Source organism: Lissotriton vulgaris, chromosome 6 (genome assembly GCF_964263255.1).
Source record: "Lissotriton vulgaris chromosome 6, aLisVul1.2, whole genome shotgun sequence".
Taxonomy (NCBI): domain Eukaryota; kingdom Metazoa; phylum Chordata; class Amphibia; order Caudata; family Salamandridae; genus Lissotriton; species Lissotriton vulgaris.
In genome coordinates this window covers 88,890,676-88,914,590 of record NC_141694.1, presented here as the reverse complement: position 1 = coordinate 88,914,590, position 23,915 = coordinate 88,890,676, and the positions used below count along the sequence as shown (strand labels likewise).

Sequence of the window (23,915 nt, the reverse complement as noted above, 5' to 3'; positions counted from 1 at the left end):
CTCTGAAGCGCGGATTTCACACACCAGTTAATTCTGATTGCAGGGAGGACGGGGGTGCTTTGGTGATGCCCACAGCTGCAGCCCTGTGGCTGTTTTTTCAGTTATATGTAACTCAAACTCGCTCCGAAGGACTTGGAGGCTTCACATGAAGCACCAGTTACATAACTCAAGGACACAACAGACCCCCCCCCCCCCCCCCCAGGCTACTTCGAGGAGCAGAGTGCTTGTGGGGTGGGGGGCCGAAGCAAGAGGACGAAGGTGAAGTGTGAAGGTGAGCAGGGGGGGGGGGGGCACCTGTGAGATAGTGGTGCGCCGTCGCCGGGGAGTGGAGGCGAATGCACGGGGGTGGAGGGGTTTGAAGAAAGTAAGGAGGGAGAGGTCTGAGGGAGAAGCATTTAAGGAAGGAAAAGTTAGGGGTAAGAAAACAAATATGGAAACAAGAGTAATGCGGGGCAAAGGAATTGGGGTGAGGTAAGGCCTAAGCTGATAGATCGTGGAAAGAGGTTTCGGAGGTCAGAAAAAGGCAGGATACGAGGGGAGTGAAATAGCGTAAAAAAGGAGGGAGAAACCGTGGAGACCAGAAGATACACAATAATGTGTGGTGGAGGGACAGGAGACATGCATGGGAGGGTGAAGGAAAGAAGAAAGGGGAGGGGGTCACGAAGGAGGCTGGGGCTCGCCTTCCCGTGCCTCTGTGCGGCAGCAGCCCTGCCTGGGAGCCCAACAGCGCCTTGAAGACCGAGTGGCATTTCCTTTGCTGCTGGACACGGAGGAGCGGAGGCGGGGGGAGGGTGCTGGAGCCCTAGCGAGGGGCAGGAGCCTCAGCAGGAGCCTCAGCCAGGGGGGCAGAGCCGGTGGTAAGAGGAGCGCAGATGCGCGCTCACTGTTTACTGAGCCCTTATTTACTTTAAAATAGAGCGACACGTATAGCTCCTGGAGGTCTGAGTACACCTCACAAATAAAGATCTGTGAGGTGAATTTTAAATACAGCCCCAACAACAATCGAACGTTGCAAGACTCCTTAATGTTGATAAACAGTTTGGTATGTATTATGTTACTATAAATAACTACATGTAATTTAAAATCTAACAAATTCAAGTGCAGGGTAGAGTGCCATACTCATACAGAGATTGTCCAAGTAAATAAATTCTTTTCGGAGGTATGTCTGGAAGTGTCTACCCTTAAATATAGGAAGCAATGGGGGGCTTATCCCATTTATTATTTTTGTAGCAGGAGGTTATCGATCTCTGATGGTCCGAGCTGCAGTCATGAGTGTTTTGTAGCGCTCCATGCAAAAGGAAGTGTCTGTGGGCGCTTTATCGTTGTGACTCAATGATGCTCCTACTGACCTCAGAGGAGTGAAAAGCTTCCTTGATGATATGTCTCAAACTTCGATCCTGCAGATTCCCGGGGACTCCAAAGCCCTGTGGTGTCCCAAAGGCCTCGATGACAGAGTCTGGAAATGGGACGAGTGGGCACACTTGCATGGAGCGTGTCGGGCACTGGGGGGAGGGGGAAGGGGGCAACACAGTCATCAAAGCCATCCCTACCTCAGACCCGTTAGTTAATAAAACTGGGCATTGCAAAAGGTCCCTGTCGGGTCCTGTATTTATCACATCCTTGACTTTACTGGTCAATAACACGGATCAATTTCTGAACAAGTCATGTGAAAAAGATTAGGGTAATCCAAGTCAGACATTTAGTTTCTGTTTATATTTCTCATGTTTTAATTAATCTTGTACCAAAATACCAGCTGGTGGTACGCTATAGAGGTCACATAAGTACCCCACGCCATTATTTTCTTAGGCCAAGCCCCTTTTAGAGGTACCTTCATCCGGTTTTGCACCCCAGTTAAACTCATGGTAAACAGTGCAGAGCCCCGCTGACAAGTGCTGTGCTCGTTTTAGACGTAAAGAGCCCCCGCTGAGCGGTACTGGGGCCGCTCCTTGTTCAGTACAGGATAGTACTGCTGGGCCACAGAAATTGCCAGGCGGCTACATCCGCCCCCCCCTCCTCCTGCTCCCTGAGCAGCGGTCCGGCATGTTTAGCAGCTCTGGGTCCTCGGAGGCTGCGGGCAGGGACGGGGTCCCCTCGGAGGGCACTGCCCCGCGCCCCAGTGGTGCACCCGGCGGGGGCTGTTGCTGCAAGGGTGGTAGATCCATCGACCCAGCGGCGGCAGAGAGGCTCTCCTGGGAGCGCGCTGGCATGGCTTCGGACACAGCACCGCTGCACAGGTGGTGACTGCGCTGTGCAGGGGGATAAGGGGGGGGTGTGAGATAACGGCAACAACACACGCAAAGACGGAAAACAAACACGGAGACGACATAAGACGAGTAGACGTACAAAGTGAAAAGAAAAGTATTAGAAAATGCTGCTTACCTGATCGCAAACACAAAGTACTTCCTGGGAACTTAAATCTCGCAACCCACTCCGGCAAAAGACACTTTGAAAATGACCAAAACATGACGGCAAAAAAAAATAAATAAAAAAAAACATCCGCCCACCGCCGCAATGACATTCACAAAGGGGCGGAGAGCGAAAAAAAACGCCGGAACGCCCACAAATCTGCTAGGGCAATGACTGACGCATCTCTGTTCCAATGGCTAGCCTCCATTTATGGAGCTAGCCAATGGAACAGAGAGGCGGGACAAAGCCCCAGGACTGCTTCTTAAAAGATTTCGCCTGTGCGAACGCTGTCGCGCAGCGGACGCCAGGCGAAACCTAAAAACACGAGAAAAAAGAAAACTGGTAGGGAGGGATGGGTGAATGAGAGGGGACATGCCGGAGGTGGTCTCCTGGGAGGACCACCGTGTGCTAGGTGGGGGAGGGGGAATGGAGCGGTCAGAGGGGACAGCACTCAAAGTGAAAGAGCCCGACAGAGGACGGGACGTGTTCAGAGACACCAGAGGAACGCAGATAAAGGTCAGGGTGGTAGAGAAGCGGAGGTCCCTGGGGCGAAGAAGCGCGCAGAGAAAAACAGATGACAGGAGTGATAGTGCAAGAAGGTTAGCAAAAGTGATGGAGGGAAATAAAAAGAAGTGAGAGAAAGAAGTTAAAAAAATGCAAGATCAGGTAAAATGTTAAATATAAACAGGAATTGCATCACTTATGTGGATTACCATAAGGGAAGGCTTTACCATAATATGTATTCTCTGTAAAGAGGCCAATAATTGGATGAGCATGTGGTATGATCACCTTTATGAGCCAGCCAAAGGCACTGTAAGAATCTCTCACTGCCTTAATACTCTCTCCACAGCTTTTCAGTCATGCTTCATAAGGAATTAGTTACTTACCTGTACACTATAGTTCTCCAGTATTATCTTTCATAGATTCACATGCTTGTATCTTCCCCGTCGTCATGGTGGGAGTCTCACGGTAACAGAATGACCAAAGCAGTATCATAGAGAAGAAAACTGCATAGAAAAGCCCATAGGGACTGTAGCATTTGGTAACCAGACCATCTCATTATTTGGTCCAAAAGTCAGCCAATCAGCATTGCTGCCCTGCCCTCACACTCCCCAGCAGAAGCTTCCTGCCTCAGATTTCCGTCCCCGAGTGAGAGACATGGATAAATACAGAGAACAGGTTCTGCCTGAGAAACGGGGAGGCGGGTGGGCGCATGTGAATCTATGAAAGATAATACTGGAGAACTATAGTGTACAGGTAAGTAACTAATTCCTTCTCCAGTATTACATCTTTCATAGATTCACATGCTTGTATCAGAGTAGTAAGCAGTGCTCACAAAATATGCAGCGTTTCCAGGATAGAACCCAGAAGGAAGCTCTGCAGTAAAGCAATGTTAGAACATGATCTAAAATACAATGTGGAAGTTCTTGAAATAAAAGCATAATAGAACAATACATATCAGTATAATACTATATATGCAGATATATATATATATACATAAATCAAAGTACTGCATAGCAAAAATTAACAGATAATTAGAGCATACCTTACTGAAATAGACATTTCAGAACTGCTTGTCCCACTGCCGTGTCCTCTTTCCACGCAGTGTCCAGACTGGTAAATGAAATGAATGCACACTCTTCCACGTCGCTGCTCTGCAGATGTCGGGCAGCGATACTCCTGCGAACAAGGCCATTGATGTTGCCATCTTCCTTGTGGAGTGCGCATTCACTTTAGAAAAGAGCGGCTTTCCCGCTTTCTCGTGACATTTCAGGATAGCCGAAGATATCCATCTGGCAATACTCAGTCTTGGCAGAGGAAGGCCTCTCCTTTGACCTTCAAATGCAATAAATAATTGTTTGGATTTGCGGAATGTCTTTGTTCGTTCAATGTAGAACTTCAAACATCTAGCAATGTCTAAAGAGTGCAAAGCTCTTTCTGCTTCAGAGGAGGGATTGCTGAAAAAGGTAGGCAAAACAATTGGCTCGTTGAGGTGAAAAGACGTAGGGACTTTAAGTATAAAAGTTGGGTTTGTCCTTAATATAACCCTGTCCTGGCGAAATTGTAAAAAGGGCTCTTCCACTGAAAAGGCCTGAATTTCGCTAACCCTCCTTGCTGATGTAAGGGCAAGCAGTAGGGCTGTCTTCCATGATAGGAACTGTAAGACTGTTTTGTGTATAGGCTCGAAAGGTGGCCTCATAAGTTGTGACAGGAAAGTATTGAGGTGCCACGGCACTGGCGGGCGCCGAATAGGTGGAAAAGCTCTAAAAAGTCCTTTGATAAATTCCTTTATTATCCTGGAAGACCAGAGAGATGGCTCATTTGGCTTCCTCCTGAAGCGTGATATTGCTGCCAAGTGTACCTTCACCGAGGCATGCGACAGACCTGCCTTAGATAGCGACAACAGGTAAGGAAGGATACCTTCAGGGTGTACTGTTAACGGATGTAAGTTGTGACTGTCACACCAGTGACAAAAACGGGTCCACTTTGCTGCATATGTCTTGTTGGTTGACATAGCTCTGGCTTGTGACAGAATAAGTCTGCATTCTTGTGGAATGTCTAAGTCTTGGAATTCCCGCTCATGAGGTTCCATGCAGACAATTTTAGCGATTGCAGGTCCGGATGCAGAATCTGACCGTCTTTCATGGAAATGAGGTTCTGGAATGTCGGAAACTGGAGGTTGTTGCCCTTTGACATTTGCAGCAGTTCTGAAAACCACGCCTGCCTCGGCCAGGCTGGTGCTATCAGTATGATCTGACACGGCTCTAACCTCATTTTGCGAAGTACTCGCGGTATTAATGGAAACGGAGGGAACGCGTAGGCAAACCTTCCCGTCCAGTCCAAGTGGAATGCGTTTCCCCTGGAATCTTGCTGAGGATATCTGAATGCTAACTGGACGCACTTTGAATTGTCTCTGGTTGCGAACAAGTCTAATGTGGGAGTGCCCCACCTTTGGAACAGTCTGTGAAGCTGAGTGTCGTGCAGTTCCCACTCGTGCATCACGTTTGATGTGCGACTTAGGGCATCTGCCCGTGTGATGAGGATGCCCTGTATATGTTGCATTTGAATTGAAATGCCGTGGCGTATCAGCCACTTCCATATTCTTTGCGCCAACATCGACAGTTGCTTGGATCTTGTTCCACCCTGCTTCAGCAGGTAAAACATAGTCGTGGTGCTGTCCGTTTGAATAAGCACCGACGAGTGTCGTATCCTGGGTAGGAAGGCTTGAAGCCCCAGAAACACAGCTTTGAGTTCTAACATATTTATGTGAAGCTGTGCTTCCCAGTCTGACCAGAGGCCCTGAATCTCCAGCTCTTGAAGATGCGCGAATGTCTGACATAATATCGACAGACAGAATATCGAAATACAAAAATATCGGCACAAAAATATCGACATCAAAAATATCGGAATCATATCTTCATAAAGGTAAGTACAAAAATATCGAAAAAATAATATCGTAGTACAAAAATATCGGAATTAAAAATATCGTTTTTTAAAATGTATTAATAATAATGTAAAAATAATTTTAAAATACATATAATTTTACAAATATTAAATAAAAATATTAAAACAAAATTAAAACTAATACATATACATTTAAAATAAATAAAACACTTAATAATTTAATGTCATTTTATTTTTTTAATGTTATTTAATTGATTTAATGTAATTTTTTTTTTGTTTTTACCCTGTACGCCTGTACCCCAAAAACCCAAAACTGACCCTGAACCCTAAAAATATCCCTGTACCCCAAAAACCCAAAACTGACCCTGAACCCTAAAAATACCCCTTTACCCAAAAACTGAAAACTGACCCTGAACCCTAAAAATACCCCTTTACCCAAAAACTGAAAACTGACCCTGAACCCTAAAAATACCCCTTTACCCAAAAACTGAAAACTGACCCTGAACCCTAAAAATACCCCTTTACCCAAGAACTGAAAACTGACCCTGAACCCTAAACATACCCCTTTACCCAAAAACTGAAAACTGACCCTGAACCCTAGAAATACCCCTTTACCCAAAACTGACCCTTATCCCTAAAAATACCCCTTTACCCAAAAACTGAAAACTGACCCCGAACCCTAAAAATACCCCTTTACCCAAAAACTGAAAACTGACCCTGAACCCTAAAAATACCCCTTTACCCAAGAACTGAAAACTGACCCTGAACTCTAAAAATACCCCTTTACCCAAAAACTGAAAACTGACCCTGAACCCTAAAAATACTCCTTTACCCAAAATTAATTAATATTATTTAATTACCAATTAATTATTAATTAACAATAACACTAAAGTAAATATATTAGCACATTAGCTGTAATTAATTTAATAATTCATATTATTTTTCCCAATTGATTAATTAAGAATAACAAAAAATTATATATAAAAAAATTACTATAATTAATGTAATTCACTAATTAATATTAATTAATTACCAACTAATTAATAATTAAAAATATGTACAAAATTATATTAATTAATTTACTAATTAATATAAATTAATTACCAATTAATTATTAATTAAAATATGTACAAACATATATTAATTAATTATTAAATTACTTCCCACCCTATTCCCCTATAAACCCATAACCCGCTACAGAACATATTTATCAAATAATCAATTAATTAAAATTAATTCTCAATTAATTAATTAATAATTCCTACTAATTAATAATTAATTTAACAATTAAATTACTTCCCACCCTATTCCCCTATAAACCCACAACCCGCTACAGTAGTAAAAGACAATATTTAATTATATTACATTAAAAATAAATAATAAAACATAATAAATACAATATAATATACACTCAATTTATTTAAAAATTGATATTAGTAACATCGAAGTTATTTATTTCGATATTATTGACATCGATATTTAAAACTTCGATATTACTGATATCATACTAATATCGATATTAAGACTGTCGATATTACTTACCTTCGATATTTTGTCCTATCGATATTTAAACTTCGATATTATTGTATATCAAATTTAAAACTCAATATTTTGTCTGTGTACCAAGATGCGCACCCCATCCTTGCAACGAGGCGTCCGTCGTCATCACGTAATCGTGATTCTGAGTCACAAAGGTCAAGCCCTGATCCAAGTTCTTCTGCACCTTCCACCATGACATGGCCACCTTCATACGGTTCGTGATGGTAATGCGATCCTCGAAGGTTCCTTTGGACTGAACCCACTGCTCGTCCAGTTCTTGCAAAGGCCTCATTCGAAGACGGCAATTTGTCACCAGTGGGATGCATGAAGATATCATCCCCAACATAGACTTGTACAGCCTCACAAAAGTGAACCTTTTTGTTTGAAGGGTCGTTGTCAGACCTATTATCTTTCTCATTCGGTCTTCAGAAGGATAAGCTTTCACTGCCTTGGTGCATATCCATGCCCCTAAGAATTGGATGCCCTGAGCTGGAGTCAGCGAGGATTTCTCCAAGTTGGTCCTTAATCCCAAGCGTTGAAATAGCCGAATGCAGCACTGAAGAGATCTTGTTGTTTCTCTGAATGATGGACCTGTCACCAGCCAGTCGTCCAGATATGGATAAATGTAATGCCCTTGCAATCTTAAATGGGCCGCCACCGGGGCCATGCATTTGGTGAACACCCTCGGGGCCGATTTGAGGCCGAATGGAAGGACCTTGAATTGAAAGTGGCGACTCTCCACGATGAATCTTAAATACCTTCTGTGCTTCCGATGAATGGGAATATGGAAGTACGCATCCATGAGATCCAAAGACGCCATGTAGTCTTTCTTCTTTAACATTTGGAGGATCTCTTGTAATGAGAGCATTCTGAAGGGAATCTTCTTTATGTATTGATTCAGATCCCTCAAATCCAATACCTTTCTCCATTTCAGGGTTTGTTTCTTTTTGATGAGGAAGAAATGCGAATAGAAGCCTTTCCCTCTGAGATGTTGCGGCACTTCTTCTATGGCTCCCTTCTGCAGAAGCGAGTGGGCTTCCTTCTGCATTTCCTGACGATGTTTGTTGAGCCTGAGCACCGGGGGATGATCTGGTGGCATTTCTACATATTCCACGGTATGACCCCTGCTTATGACATCTAAAACCCATTTGTCCGATGTTATGGACATCCAGTTGTTTAAGTATTGAGACAGATGGTGGTCGTTTTCCGGGATCTGCTGTGTGGGGAGCGCCGGCCTGAATTCATTGACGTCTGTTAGACTGTTGATTCTTTCCTCTGGTGTTTGGTTTGCCCCTAGACTGCTGCTGGTAAGAGGAGTTGGAGGGCCTGTACTGGGTGTTAGCATTGTATTGTCGATATCCCTGTTGGCTATAAGGCTGATATCTGTTGGTCTGATAAGAGGATCTCTGATTGAATTGACCTCTTGCAACCCTTTTACGAAAGGACTGGAACCGTCCTTGTTGAAGGGACCCCAGCGCTCTAGCAGTATCCGTGTCAGATTTGATGCCTTGTAGCGCTTCGTCTATATGTTTCCCAAATACATTTTCGCCATCAAAAGGCATATCCACAATTTTGGCCTGCACCTCCGGACGAAACGATGTCGCTTTAAGCCAGCCTTGCCTGCGAAGCGAAACTGCCCCAGCCATCTGTCTGAAGGCCATTGATGAAACATCCATGGCGATGTCAATTGATTCAGCAGCAGACTTTGCTCCGTCTTTGAGGATAGCCGCCGCCTCCTCCCGATCTTCCGGTAGCGCAGACAGTATGGGTGCCAGATCTGACCACATTTGCCTGTTGAAACGGCTAATAAGGGCCATAGCATTGGCTGCTTTAATAGTAGAGGCTGCCATGACCGCAAACCTCTTACCTGCACCGTCCATTCTCTGTCCTTCTTTGTCTGGTGGCACCAAGGAAGTAGCCACCGGGTTCTTTGAATTCCTCTGCGCCGCCTGCGTCACTACTGACTCCGGTCTGGGGTGTCCTATTAGACAGGCTGCAGCAGACTCTGGCGCTCTATACTTTTTTTCGATTCTTGGAACGGAGACCGCTATTGAAGCTGGTGTCTTTAAAATTTTTAAGCCCTCTTCCCAAACGTGAGGGATAATCGGTATTGATCGAGTTGATTTCCTGGCATCATCCTTGAAATCATACAAGAAACATTCGGTTTCTTTAACTTCCATGTCCAAATTAAATCTCTTGGCCGCTTTCTCCATGATGTCATGGAACCCTCGATGTCTTGCGGAGGAGAGGTATGGCAGCGGTGTAGGTGACGGGGCCGATGGCAAGATGTATTCATTCCATTCCTGCTCCAAAGCATCATGGACCAGCTCCCCTTCTTCAGGTTGTTCATCCTCTTCAGATTCCGTTAGGTCATCCCTTATCGTTATCACTGGCGGTGATCTCACCCCCTGCTCTTGAGAGGTAGATTGTGTCTTTGAAGGTTGCGAGGCAGCAACCGGCGTAGATTTTTGAGGGCGTTTGCCTCCGGAAAATGACTGTAGTAGTCGTTTATCATGAACCGGAGGTCAGATACAAGAGACACAGGAATAGAAACTGTCTCCTGTCGCTCTTCCTCTCTTGACTCCTCTTGCTGCTCTTCTTCCTTATTATAATCGCATGTTTCCTGGAAAGACTCATATCTAGAAGACTGAGCTCTGTCCTTGAAGGAAAATACCTCCTCTTCGTCTGTGTCCTGGCTCTTTATTTTGAGCTGTGAAGGACTGTAGGCAGCACCTGAGGAGTCCTCTCCATATGAGTCTTGTTCCAATAAAGAAGATGGAGGTAGAGGCGAAATCTGCGTCCATGATGTGAATTACGCAGATTTGCTGATCGTCGCCGAACCTCTGGACGACTGAAATGATCGAATAGAAATCATAGTCTTCGACTGTGGCGATTTAAAAGCCTTTGCCGTTGAGAGTATGATCTTCGTCGACGGTGTCGTCGACGACGCCGCCGACGGGGCCGGCGGCACCAAAGTCGTCGTCGACGGTACCACCGTCGACGAGGCCCCCGTCGACATCCTCGTTGTCGAGCCCTTCGTCGACGATGTCGTCGAGCCCTTCGTCGACGATGTCGTCGAGCCCTTCGTCGACGATGTCGTCGTCGTTATCGTCGTCAACGACGGTCTCTTCATCGACAGGATAATCCTACTCGTCGACGTTGTCGACGTAGACGCTGCTTTAGATCCCATCGTCGACGAAGCCGTCGTCGAAGAAGTCGTCGGCGGCGGTGAAGTCGTCGACGGAGCTGAAGTCTTTTCCACAGATTTTGAAGTAGAAGCTAGGGAACTGGTCGACGGAGCAGACCCTGTCCCTTTCAGACCTGACAGCTTCTTCAGAGGAGTAATAGGGAGAGAGGACGCTGTCTTCTCTTTAGATTTACTCTTTTTAGGTTCCACTTTCTCCTCAGAAATAGAGGCCTTTCTCTTCTTAGGTGTCATTTTAGAAGATTCCTCCCCAGAATCTGAGTCTGATGTGGCCTTCTTCTTTTGAAGCCATAACAGCAAGCGAGCCTCTCTGTCTCTAAGGGTTTTGACAGAAAAGGTTCTACAGTATTTACAATCCTTAGCAACATGCTTGGGATGAAGAAGTATAGGCAGTCCTTGTGTGGGTCTTCAGAGTAAAGCCTGGCCTTCCCACAGGATCTGCAAGGCCTGAACAGCCTCTTTTTAGAGCTTTCAGCCATAATGAAGAAAAAATAGGTACACACAATACCTTAATCCAGAAGACAAGATATTAGAAGTAAAAGGTCAATAGTTCACTCAGGAACAGTAAACTGAGCAGAGCTCAGGGAGACTCCTTTCTCACACAAAGGCGGTTGAAAATCTAAGGCAGGAAGCTTCTGCTGGGGAGTGTGAGGGCTGGGCAGCAATGCTGATTGGCTGACTTTTGGACCAAATAATGAGATGGTCTGGTTACTAAATGCTACAGTCCCTATGGGCTTTTCTATGCAGTTTTCTTCTCTATGATACTGCTTTGGTCATTCTGTTACCGTGAGACTCCCACCATGACGACGGGGAAGATACAAGCATGTGAATCTATGAAAGATGTAATACTGGAGAATTAATGCAACCACCCATAAAGTGAATGCATGCAGACATATAGAAGACCCGCTGTTCTCTTTTCATGCACTATGCAAGGGTCTTATGTGAATGGAAATACACTGTAGAAGCAGCCAGTATATATTAATATGCACAATGCTAGATTAAGTATAGCAGGGGTGGACAGGGTCAGGAAATGGGCACAGCACCAAATTTAAAGTGGCACCCATAGGCGAATCAGATAGCTTAAAAAGTGTGCACGATTTTAAATCGTGGCAGTCTTGAACTTACAAAGGCACGCTGTATACTTGGTTTGAAAGGTATGGGAGACTGCATGTTCCTATGCTTGTTGCAGTCAATGTTTGTGGTAAACATGAGTGTTATCAACACTAACAAAACATCCTTCCAGTTAATAGAAGAGGCCCACAAGCTGTTAAAAAAAACGGAAGCACTTTTTTTATGTATGAACAAAATGAGTATGATGTCACTTCCTGCCAGCTGCCAAACTTAAGCAATAAAATAATGCGCGAAAACATCCTAACCCGCCAGGGAGGGGTTCATTTGCAAATATTTGCTTTTCCCAAAAACTAAAGACATGCTTTATAAATACTACATATATAAGGTACAATGTCCCAATAGGTATCAATAAATAAGGCAGTTTCAAAGGTGCATGCATCAAGCATTACAGGTAAAGAACAACAAGGAGTCTCAATACATTTGTGAAAGGCTTATTAATCACCATCTTGTTTCAAATGGGGGATACAGTTAAAAAGCCGCACTGTACATGAAAGCATTTTCGCTTATAAATACTACAGCATTTCCCCAACTTCTAAGCACCCTTTTATACTGAAGGAGGAAAGTGGTATTTTCATTTGGTAACATATTAAGTTACACCTGTCTAGCATATTGTGGATATTATAAGTCACAGTTCGGTTTTACGGCTGCGGACTGTATGAAGCACCCAGGCCTTTAGTCGTATTATTTATATCTCCCAAAATTCCTTGGTGATGTGTAATATAATAATTAACTGCTGGTAGTATGTTATTCTAGTTGTATTACAAAGGGTTGCATTATTATATAGGACCGGTCTTAGTTTGGGCCTTTCAGCCCATAGCAAGTGTTAGCACTCCGCCTGGTGGTACTGGTTTAGTGTACCTCATGAGTATACAAGTCTGTGAGGTGGGCCCCGAGTTTTCTAAGTGAGCCCTCTAACTTGTTAATAAATGTATTTAGGACATTGCAAAGGTACAAACAAGCTTCACCATTGAACCACGTTAGGGAAACAAACGTATGATCGAGACCATTCTGCCTTCACCAGACATGTAATAGAAAGCAATCACCCTGAAAGTGCTTAGTGAGGGGATGGTAGTGTTGGTTAGAACTGGTGATTCCTTGCATGGCTTGTAAGGGGGCGTGTGCATTGTGCCCGGGGCTCGAGCCGAGCTGCACCTTTTAATATGCAAATGTGCACAGCTGTCAGAAGCAGCGGGATTCCTCCCACACTCTCCTGTGACTTCCCCCTCGGCGGCGAATGCCCCATGATAAACAACTGAGTTGGAATTTTGTAAATAGCTCTTAACCACAACTGAGTAAAGCAGTTCTACATGACAGACTTTCAAGGTTATATTTTATCGTGTTTAAAAAACACAAGAAGCACGGGAGAAGAAAATTTAAAAAAAGATGTGCAGAGAGAGGCAAAGCAGTTCTATATTACTGACTTTCAAGGTTGTATTTCATCGCGTTTATAAAAAAGTCTTCGGAGTGGCATTGCGCAGAGGGGGGCGGGGGAGAGCATTCCTTTGAAAACTGAAGCTCTCGGCATGGCTGTGGCGGGTCTGAAGCAATGATGCGAGGCAGGCGGCTCGGAGACCAAATGGAAAGCGCAGGCACGGGGAACATGCACTCGGCGCAATCCGCCTGGTTTAGCTTTCCTGGGTCAAACTCTATAATTCTCGACATCTGCAATGCCAGAGGCATTGGCAGAGTTCGAGACCTAAAAAATATTAATGAGTGAAAATGGATGGAATAAAGTGAAAAACACAAATAAAAAGAACTACTTTCACTCCAAGCAATTTCGTATTGTGCTATTTCCATGAAGAAAACATACCCATTGATGGGGGTGAATATAATATTTGGAAAGGAGGATCACATGCTCACAACTTTTCTTCTTACTCGTTTCTCTTGAGGCTGGGGAGGTCCAGAGCCTTGAGAAATAATCCTCCGAGACGTTAAGGAAATCATACCTAGATTCAGGATTCCTGGAACCTCTTTCTTTTTCTTACAAGTACTCTGCAATGGTGCCTTCCAGGAGGATCATTAATATTAGGTACTGACAGAATCAGGCACAGCAACAAATCTATTCCCTCCCAATAGACTTACCATAATTCTGTATCGAGCCACACTTTTCTCAAGTAAACTCAGGATAATGGCCAGAATTTCCTTCATATTTTCAACTAGGGCACGCTTGAGCTGGGGCCCACGGAGCACAGTTTCCATTTGCAATGTCACCACATCTTCTGCCAGTCGCCACAGGACAAGCAACACTAGCTCTGCATGTATCTCCTAATGTAGCAAATCAAAGATATGAACACTGGAATCATTGCAACAAAAACCGCACTACATTCCAGCATCAAGATTAACATTTGGAAAGCGGACATTGGTTGATACAAGGCCAGTGCTGTGAAAGGTGCATGAATGTTTAGCTCTCTTCGTCTAAGGTAATCCTATCCTAAGGCAAATATACACAGCAGCATTCCATGCTTGGCAGATGGCAACCCACGGCATTGTATCAGTTATCTAAGGTGACCTATATGAAAGTAAGTGTACAGAATAAAAAAGCATACTTACTTTTTACTGAAATTTATAGAGCCACACATGGTGGGTGGAGTTATAGGACTTTTCCATTGGCCACTGCAGATGTGGAGACATTTACAGTCAAGTACGTTTTCCTCTGCTCTATCTTCAAGAAACACCCATAGCTCCGCTGTTTCATGCAATATCATCATGGTGCAATCATATTACGTGTTAGCAACAGAAAGATACTTTACACTTTCAGGTCTGAAGAGTAGGGATAGGGTTTCTAGTTGGGACACCATGTTGCAGACCTGGGATTTCTTTTAATAAACCTTTGTATTTTTAGACTTGCAGGCCTGGTTCTTCTTAAATGTATCAATTCAACGTAAGTTCTATATTACAAAAAGTAGACACAAAATCTGCACCAGAATATGGAGTCCCTGATGACATGGAGTCATCCGACAATTTCAATCAGATAAGGTAAGGAGAATTGAACGAGTGTACACACACCCACACATATCAAAGCACAAAACAGAGCAGCTCCATTTCTAACTGTTTTTGGTCCTACTTTTGTGTACTGTTGTGTACTAAAGGAATACTGTGCTTCCATACCTAGGCACAGAGGAAAGCCCCTCAATATTCTTCTGCTGAAGCAGATACACATTGTAAACCCCAATACTCAGAGCATTGGTTGGATAAGTAGGACGAGAACCAGTGAAGGACTTTCCCTATGAATCCCATTTGAGACTTCAAGGTGTGGATGAGGGTGGAATAGTTGATGGTGTTGAAGGCAGCTGAGAATGCCATCAATAGCAGGAGGCTTGGTCATCTTTATCTGTGGTCAGGGGAGCATTTCCTAAGATGTGTAGGGTAGCTTCCTCAATGCAGCAGCATGATCTGAAGTTAAACTGGTAGTTGTGCAGGATATGGTTAGCGTTGACGTGACATAATTGATCACATGCTGCTTTTTTTCATTATCTTACAAATAAAGGGTAGATTAGAGATGGGTCGATGGTTGGCAGGTGTAGATTTTCAATGATACACCTAAAGGCTTAGGAGGTACAGCCTTGAGATGGCCATCATCTCAGGGGGTCCCTTCGTGTGAGATACAAATGCCCTCACCCACTATTAGTGGCATGCTTCATCATAGGGCTGCTACTACACACCCAGTGTCACAATAAGCAGGGGTGGACTAATTAATTTCTTTCTATATTAGTAAGGGATCCTATGATTAGGTGTAGTTAGAACTATCTTAAGGACACCATCTTAATTATTAGTTCATTTATTCTACCAATATTAGATGATTCTCACCCTACCATCTCTCCAAATGATATTGTCAACATGTTTTGGCCAATCCTTTTTCTCCACTAAGGGTCGATGGCCTTCTTCAGGACTATGAGATCCCTTTCTTATGTCACTGTTGCTCAGTCAGTCTAATTAGTTAACCGTAAATAGTTGCAAGTAATACCATGCAGTGACCTTAGTTGTCAGCTATATTTCTGACGGTAGAAGCTGTTCTCTGTAAGACAAAAAAGCATCATTATCCATCGTATAATTAGAGGGGAAAATATATATGTTTACATGCCTACAAATGCAATTGGAAACAAATTCCAGGTATCAATTAAGTGATGCATGCAATGCAGCTAAGCATTTAAAATGAATACCGCCAAAACGCGAGGCACTGCAAAAACACTTGCCAGGAGTTTGGTGAAGTTAAAATCACACTTTTAAGTCATGCATTTTATTACCCAAATATTTGTTCTATGTTTCCTAACCCGGGATGGGGGTGGGAGTGGGAGCATTGCGGTGTTACATTTTAAATACACATATGCAATGCATGTGCCACTTAATTGATATCTGGAAGTTGCTACCAATTGCATTCCTAGGCATGTAAAAGTATACATATTCCTTCTCTAATTACATGAAGGATAATGATGGTTTTTGGTCTGACAGAGACCAACTCCTAGCATCAGAAATATAGGTGATAAGTAAGGTCACTGGATGGTATTACTTGCAACCATTTACTGTTCATTAATTAGATTGACTGAGCGACAGTGATATAAGACCAGGATCTCATAGTCCTGAAGAAGGCCATCGACCCTTAGTGGCGAAAAAGGATTGGCAGACACATGTTGACAATATCATTTGGAGAGATGGTAGGGTGATTATACCCCAAGACCATCTAATATTAGTATTTAACCCCATCTAAGGAACCCCGAATAAATGAACTAAGAATTAAGAGGGTATCCTTAAGATAATTTTAACTACACTTTAATCATTGGATCCCTTACTAATATTGTTATAAATAGAAAAAAAGACATTGCTGCACCCCTGCTGATGGTGACACAGTGTGTTTGGTAGCTGCCCTAGGATGAAGCACGTCATTATTAGTGAGTGAGGGCATTTTTATCCCACAAGAAGAGAACACACAGAGGGTGGCCATCCAAAAGCTATTTGACTTCAACCTTTAGGTGTGAAATAGATTTTGTATTCAGGGAGGAAGGTTGAAGAGTAATACCTCTTGCTTCTTTTTGTGTTAAAAGTGCAGATTTTCTCAAGAGTGAAGTCTGTCTTGAAAGCTTTCAGGAAGTTTTTCTCAGGCATGTGATGTTTATGTTGAAAGCTTCTAGGAAGATGCCTTGAGTAAGGAACGCATTGAGAATGGCGAGTAGGGGGTGAGAGATCTTCTTAAGCTAGGGCTATGATGGAGGGCAAGGGTAAGATATTTTCATATGAGATAGCTTTGAAGGAGTTCAGCGTGTCAGTGAGCTGATAGAGAGATTGGGCTTTGGAGGATGATAATGCCAGGATGCTGAAAGAACAAGCATTGGCATAGCCAATAGGTTTCTCTTTTGGGACCTTATAAGTGTTTAGCCATGCAACAGTTGATTTTGTTGCACCAAGGATATTCTGCTGTATAACTAAACACTTATACGGTCCCAAAGGCGAGACCTATTGGGTATGCCAATGCTTGTATTCCTGGCCACAGTTGAGGGGTCGGCACAAACAAATTTCCATGATGGAGCAGTGGTGGATGAACTTTTTTGGGGTTAGTTTCGAGCAGATTTATCAAATGGTGCCACAGTTATTAGTGAAGGAAAAAGCACTCTTCCTAAGGAAACAGTAGCAAGATCTGCTGTGTAATAATTTCTCTAAAATGAACCATTCAGAGCTAATTCCAGATCTAACAATATATATCGTGTGACTGAGCTTGATTATTAGGGGGTTCTTGTTAAGGGTGTTCTTTGAAAGAGGTGAATAATTAAGTTAAAAAAAGGAACACTGGGGAACAGTCTCTTGACTTCTAGAATATCTACTTAACAGTCCTATGTAACTCCTACTGCTGCAGCAAAATCAAACGTCGAGTTTCATGTGTGATAATAAGGATTATAGCTAGTCTACTCACCAAATAGGTCGCCAATCTAAACCATAGTGTGATACTGCATCATAAATCACATTGGACCATAACTGTTTCTCATGAGGTCGAATTGTATATGTTCATAGTGGTTCCTTCCGACCTGCATTATGAGTTGATGTTACGTTATGTTAAAAAATGTTATACCGCGCACGTTCACCGAAACGGTTTCTTGGCGCTCATAACAGATACGGCGGGCACGGGCAGGAGTTTCACTCATAAGCAGCTGTAAAAAGGAACGTCTTCAGTGACCTACGAAAGCATTCATAGGGGAGACAGTGACGGAAGGAGGAAGGGAGGGAGTTCCAAAAAGTGGGGGCTAGGAAGGAAAACCGGAGACCACCATGTTTCTTACGTTGAATTTGAGGGATACACAAAAGATTATCAGCAGAGGAGTGGAGGTTGCGAGTTGGTATATATCGCTTAAGGTTGGATGAAATAAAAGCAGGTGCAAGATTGTGAAGGGCTTTGAAGATAGTGCATCCAAGTTTAAAGGTGCAACGTTTGGCCACCGAAAGCCAATGAAGGCTCCGAAGTAGTGGTGAAACGTGCTGGTGCTTTGGCTGATGGAATACTAAACGGGCGGCCTGATTTTGTATCAGTTGTAGCCTCTGGAGCTGATAAGAGGGAATCCCTACATATAGGATGTTAGCGAAGTCGATCCTGGAGATGACAAGAGCCAGGATGACTAAGATGAGGGCATCTCTGGTGAGGAATCTACAGATCTTATGAATCCTGCGCAGATGGAAAAAGCAGGACGATGTGACCGCCGAGATCTGAGCCTTCATAGATAAGTCTCCAGAGATGACAACACCGAGGCTTTTCATAGTATTTACAGGTCGGGGGGGGACCCCGAGTGAGAGGGGCCAAAAACTGTCGTTCCAGGGATTGGCCGGCCCGCCCACCCGCACAAGTTCGGTCTTTGAGGGATTTAGCTTGAGCTAGCTGTGGGCCATCCAGTCAGAGATGACTGGCATGGTGGTTTGGAAGTCTGTGAGGGAGGAAGAGGAAGTGTCAATAGGGAAAATCAGCTGCAGATCGTCTGCATAATTAAAAATTGTTGCAGGGGACTTACGAAGGGAAACCATGAGGGGCTGCATATATAAATTAAAAAGGAGAGGGGATAATGCTGAGCCCTGAGGGACTCCACAGGAAAGGAAGGAGGAGGAAGCACAGAAAGTAGAGAGACCAACAGCTTGAGAACGTTTGTCCAAGAAAGAGCGGATCCAATCCAGAGCCACCCCCTGGATGCCGGCGTTTCTGACATGGTCGATCAGTATGGAGTGATCGAACGTGTCAAAAGCCGCCGACAGATCTAGTAGGACGAGGGCTTGATGGATGTTGTTGTCGGCACCAGTTCTTAGGGTGTCCATAACGGCGGCAATAACCGACTCCGTAGAATGGAGCGGTCGGAAACCAGCCTGCTGGGGGTCCAGAAAGGAAGAGCTCTCAATGAATGCGCCCAGACAGCGAGTAACATAGGTTTCCAAAATTTTTCCTAAATAGGGAAGAAGGGATATGGGCCTGTAATTACTCATGACCAGAGAGTCAGCGATGTGTATGAAAGCACACCGGACCTGATTTAACGCAGTACCATCCACTGCCTTTACAGGTTCTGGAATAATTTTTTCTTATGCACGGTACTCCCAACTCCTGTGCATATTGCTGATCGATGAAATTACCCGTAGCCCCGGAATCTAATAATGCATGCACCATCACTGTCACCATCACTGGCTCCACTCCTGGCCACTCCACAGTAACATATACGTTCATATGGGGCACGGAAGTTTGCACTGTATTAGCCACAGCGTGAAAGACCACTTCATGATCTGGTCTCAAACAAAGGGTCTCTAACGTGGGAATGGCGGAGGGGGTTGCCGCATGGGTACTGAGACCATCTCGATCCATCTAAGAGTTTTGGGACGTCAGAGCGGCACTGAGATCGTCGCCGGATCTGGCTCGAAGCGGAGTCGCCCATGAGTGGCATTAAGGAAAGTGAGGCGAGGGGGAATAACCCCCGAGTGTAACGTGGGAGGCAACATCGCCAGCTGGAAACTGGTAATCGTGAGGAGGGAGGGCGTCCTGGATGTCCTAACTCTCCCGGGTGCTCTATACTTGTTGGAAACTGGCCTGCGCACACCGAAATTGGGCCCAGGCCCTGTGAGGGGCGCACTGTCCTCCCTTGCCTGCGCCACTGCATCGGGGACTCAGCGGTTGGTGACACAGGAGTGTCGCAAGTGCGTTGAGACTCTTTCCTCCCATCCAACCACCTTGTGAAGAGAATGGGGCCTGAACTGCCAATGGGGGACTGTGAGGCAAGCATCATAGGGGTCACAGTTGCAATACAGGGGAGGTTTGGACGGTGGTGCCCACGCTCCTGCGCCGAGGCCTGGCTGTTGATGTGGTTATATGCTACTCTCTCCCACGCATAGAAAAAATTATCCACACTGGGGATACAGCGGCTTCTACTGCGCACTGGAGACTACACAGGCGAGTGTTGTGCTGCAAGTGAAGAGGCCTCTATTGCGTGGAGTGGAGCAGCCCGGGATTCGGATTGTGATCCTCACTTGCTATTTGCGCTCCTTGAATCAACTAACTTGTTTCCTCCCCTCACCCTTCAGAGACATTGGGTTGTAACGGTGTTGCTACACGACCTCTGGGTTTGGTGGAGTGAACGGGGAGCAGGCTATCACTCTGCAAGATGAGACTGGTTGCTCATTAGACGGCACATCTAGGACCACCACGTGGAAGCTGCGGACTGCAAACTCACTGTCTTGAGATCTAGCCAGTACTCTCATATCCAATGGGGACGCCAGGTTGAGACAACGACAACTGCAGCAGGTGGAGGAAGTGAGTCACAACAAAGTGCGTCTGGGGGCTTTGCCCCAACTGACCACTCACATCGATTTGATGAGCTAATGGCAGCAATACTGGACATCAAGACCACATTGGGGACCAAAATAGACACCTTTCGCGTCGATCTGGGATACCTACGAGATGACCACAAAATACTCAAGGCCAGAGTGGAGGAGTGGGAATCGACACTGGCCGCCCTACAGTATGTTGCCACAGATCAAATTAAAGCCCTGCAGCAGGAGGTGGAATACTTAACGAAACGGGTGGAGGACCATAAAGGTCGCTCTCGCAGGAATAATGTCCGCGTTGTGGGTCTGCCGGAACGAATAGAGGGACAAGCAATCGACTTGTACCTGGAACAGTGGTTCTCCAGCGAAATCCTGCAAGGCAAGATCTCAAAATTATTTTCTATAGAGAGGACGCAAAGGGTCTCTGCGCCCAGGGGGCCCGCCATGACTATTTGTGGCCAGGCTGTTTAACTACAGGGACAGAGACCACATTCTTCAAGCAACTAGGTGCCGGGCTCCCTGGCAGGTGGAAAGCGCAACGGTCCATATGTACCCCGACTATACCCTAGCGGCCCAACGTCGTAGATCCTTTTACAGAGAGGGTAAGCAATGCCTGAGAGAGTATCAGATACAACATGCGCCGGGAAACCTTTTTCGGGTAGCTGTCGCGCAATACAAATTCTAATAATAATAATAATTTGCGTTGCACTATCCAGCCAAGCTGCGTTTCCATCATAAAGACTCCAACATATATTGCTTCCCACCGGAAGAAGCCTGGTCATGGACGGACCATAATAGGTGTGCATATCCTCCACCCACAGTCAAGGCAGACTCACAGCCGGCCTGGAAACTCGTGGGCGCAAGCAGAAGGCGAAGGAGAAGCAGGATACATCGTCCTACCAAGAAACAGGTGGCAGCGGAACAAGCGCAGGCCATAAAGACAGCGAAACATCTCAACAATGCCACAGCGTTAATTAGCCCCGACTCGGAGGGTGGCTGGGACTGTCTGGTGCCCCTAACAGGCTCACAGCAGGCAGAATTACAAGGAGAAGGCCCAAAGGTGACCCCAAAGCTCTGTGAATAAACTTGGGTGAGGCCTCGAAGAATGCTGGGAACCGGAGATGAGACTCTATGCTCTATGGCAAAGCGACTGGAGGGGCCAACCTGATATCCATTTTTGTTACGTAGTATTAATGCTGTATGGTAAAATGTGTAAATGTCGATCTGAGGGTTACCTCACTTCGTTGTTTAGTGTTATCTTTCTGAATATGGGAAACTGCGCTATGTGATATCCTAGGGTTGGTTGATTAATAGCGGGCTGCCAAAGTCAGGCCAGAATAGAGTGCAACTGCGCCCCCAATGCCCGTTTGGTATCTGAGATAGCAATTGTTTTATAACAGAGTTTGATGGCAGTGAATGTGGCCAAACTGCTCGCTGGAGGGGTACGGTCATAGGCACCTCATAATCTCGATACACTAGAGGCACCTTTATATGGGTGGGACCTGGCGTACTGTTGAAATTGGAGCATACTCGCATTGATCCTCAGGGCTGTTACGTGATATAAGAGGGCTGCTAGACGGGTCCCCGCTCCCACTGATCTCGCTGTATGCTCAGAATCCTGTATACACTCACACGTCTCTTCTGTCGGGGGGGTGGGGGGAGGGACCATGTAACTGCACATATAATCTAGATCTGGATCACCCACGTCTGCCGCTCATGGGCACGCAGTTTATCCACCTTGCAAGACACCCGAGGGAATGGGCAGAGCATATGCAACTGAGACGCCTGGCATAGTCAACACCCTGAAATGCGCACATACTCCTGTTACTCTAAGCTGCATGATCTTTTTACACGGATCGATGCAATATATTTCTCCATGGAAGCCCTAGCTAGGGTGACACAGATGGAATATCTGGCACAGGTGTTATCTGATCACAACCCACTACACCTGCGCATATCGTGGGTCGTTCGGAGAGCTAGGATTCTGAAATGGCATCTTTCTGTAGCCGCACGACCTTTCGCTCAACTATCTCAAAGACGATCACCACATATTTCCAGGAGAATACATGCACCGCCTCCAACAGAGGCATGGAATGGGACGCATTTAGAACGGTCGACCACGGACAGGCCATCAAGACGACAGATGGTTCGGGTAAGGCATTGATGGGGGACTTGCTAGGACCGATGTGAAAGCCTGGCACCCACAGATTCCTAGGTGATCCTGCTGCTGGCTCAGGCACGCTTGGCGTAAAAAGAGACCTCAGAAAGTCTAAATGCACTACACTACAAGCACTATTTGGCCCGACAGTACGCAGAGGGTGACAAAGCGCGCAAAATGATAGCTTGGCTGTCAAAATCTGACACTTCTCAACCCCCATAACTGCGATATATAACAAAGAAAGGGTGCTAGTAAACACGCAAGCGGCGATCAACGATTCATTTTACAAATATTACATAGCCTTGTATAGGTCGCCTGTTGCTAATACATCCCTCAAATTCAGAGCTTTTTACCAGCAGTACAGCTTACCCAGGCCACAAAAGTCCAACGCGATTCATTAGAGGAACCGCTCACAGCGGACTAAATACTGGACGCTATTAAACAGTTAGCGGCAGGCAAATCTCCGAGTACCGATGGCTGGCCCTCGGAGCTATACTCCACTTATTCGGAGCAATTGCTACCTCAGTTGGCGAGTATATACAAGGAAGCCTACGAAAGGGGAACGCTCTTGGTATCTCTAAGGGAGGCGCTTTTGGTGGTACTGCCTAAACCTGGTAGGGATCCCCTGAAAATGGCATCATATCGGCCCTTATCGTTATAAAATACGGATTACAAAATATTGGGAAAAGTTTTGGCTAACAGGCTAATGGAAACTGCATCCATTCTGATACACTAGGATCGAAACAGCTTCATTTCGGGAAGAAGCACAGGGCTGAATATGCGCCGCCTGTTCAGGCTGTTGGACTGGTCTCGCACAGCGGCTGATGCCCCGTGGCTGACAGCCTTGGATATCAAAAAGGTGTTTGATACCCTGGGGTGGCAATACCAGATAGAGGTGCAGGGATAATTTGCAATAGGTCCTAAATTTAATTTAATGATCCCACCGGACCAAAGACAGGGTATGCCCCGAACTCAGCTGGAGTGGGCATTCAACACTTAAGTATCTGGGGGTGCAGGTTTACCATTCTAGCGTGGACATCCATAGAAGGGAACTTAAGTAGGGCAGTGACGAGAGCACGATCGGCGCTACCTTTCTGGCGAGGCCGCCCCTTGTCGCCCATGGGTAGAGTGCGAATAGCTAAAATGCTATTGCTTCCAAAGCCGTCTACTTTTTTGCCGCCCTCCTGTATAGTTTGCCAAAGTCCTTCTTTAAGGACCTAGATTCGCTCTTAGTTGTATTGATATGGGGGCTTTGAGTTCGAGAGTTGCGCTCCACAAACTGTACCTTCCGCTCGC

The 23,915-nt window shown here is 45.3% G+C and overlaps 1 protein-coding gene across 1 annotated transcript in view; it reads right to left on the bottom strand.

Annotated features, from left to right (window-relative positions):
- Nucleotides 1–23,915, bottom strand: part of LOC147706847 (exportin-5-like) — a 2,027,127-nt gene that overhangs the window by 1,925,514 nt on the left and 77,698 nt on the right. The window contains exon 5 of the mRNA XM_086926003.1: nucleotides 13,769–13,951. Within this exon, the coding sequence (XP_086782129.1) occupies nucleotides 13,769–13,951 (183 nt within the window). The remainder of the gene's footprint in view (nucleotides 1–13,768; nucleotides 13,952–23,915) is intronic.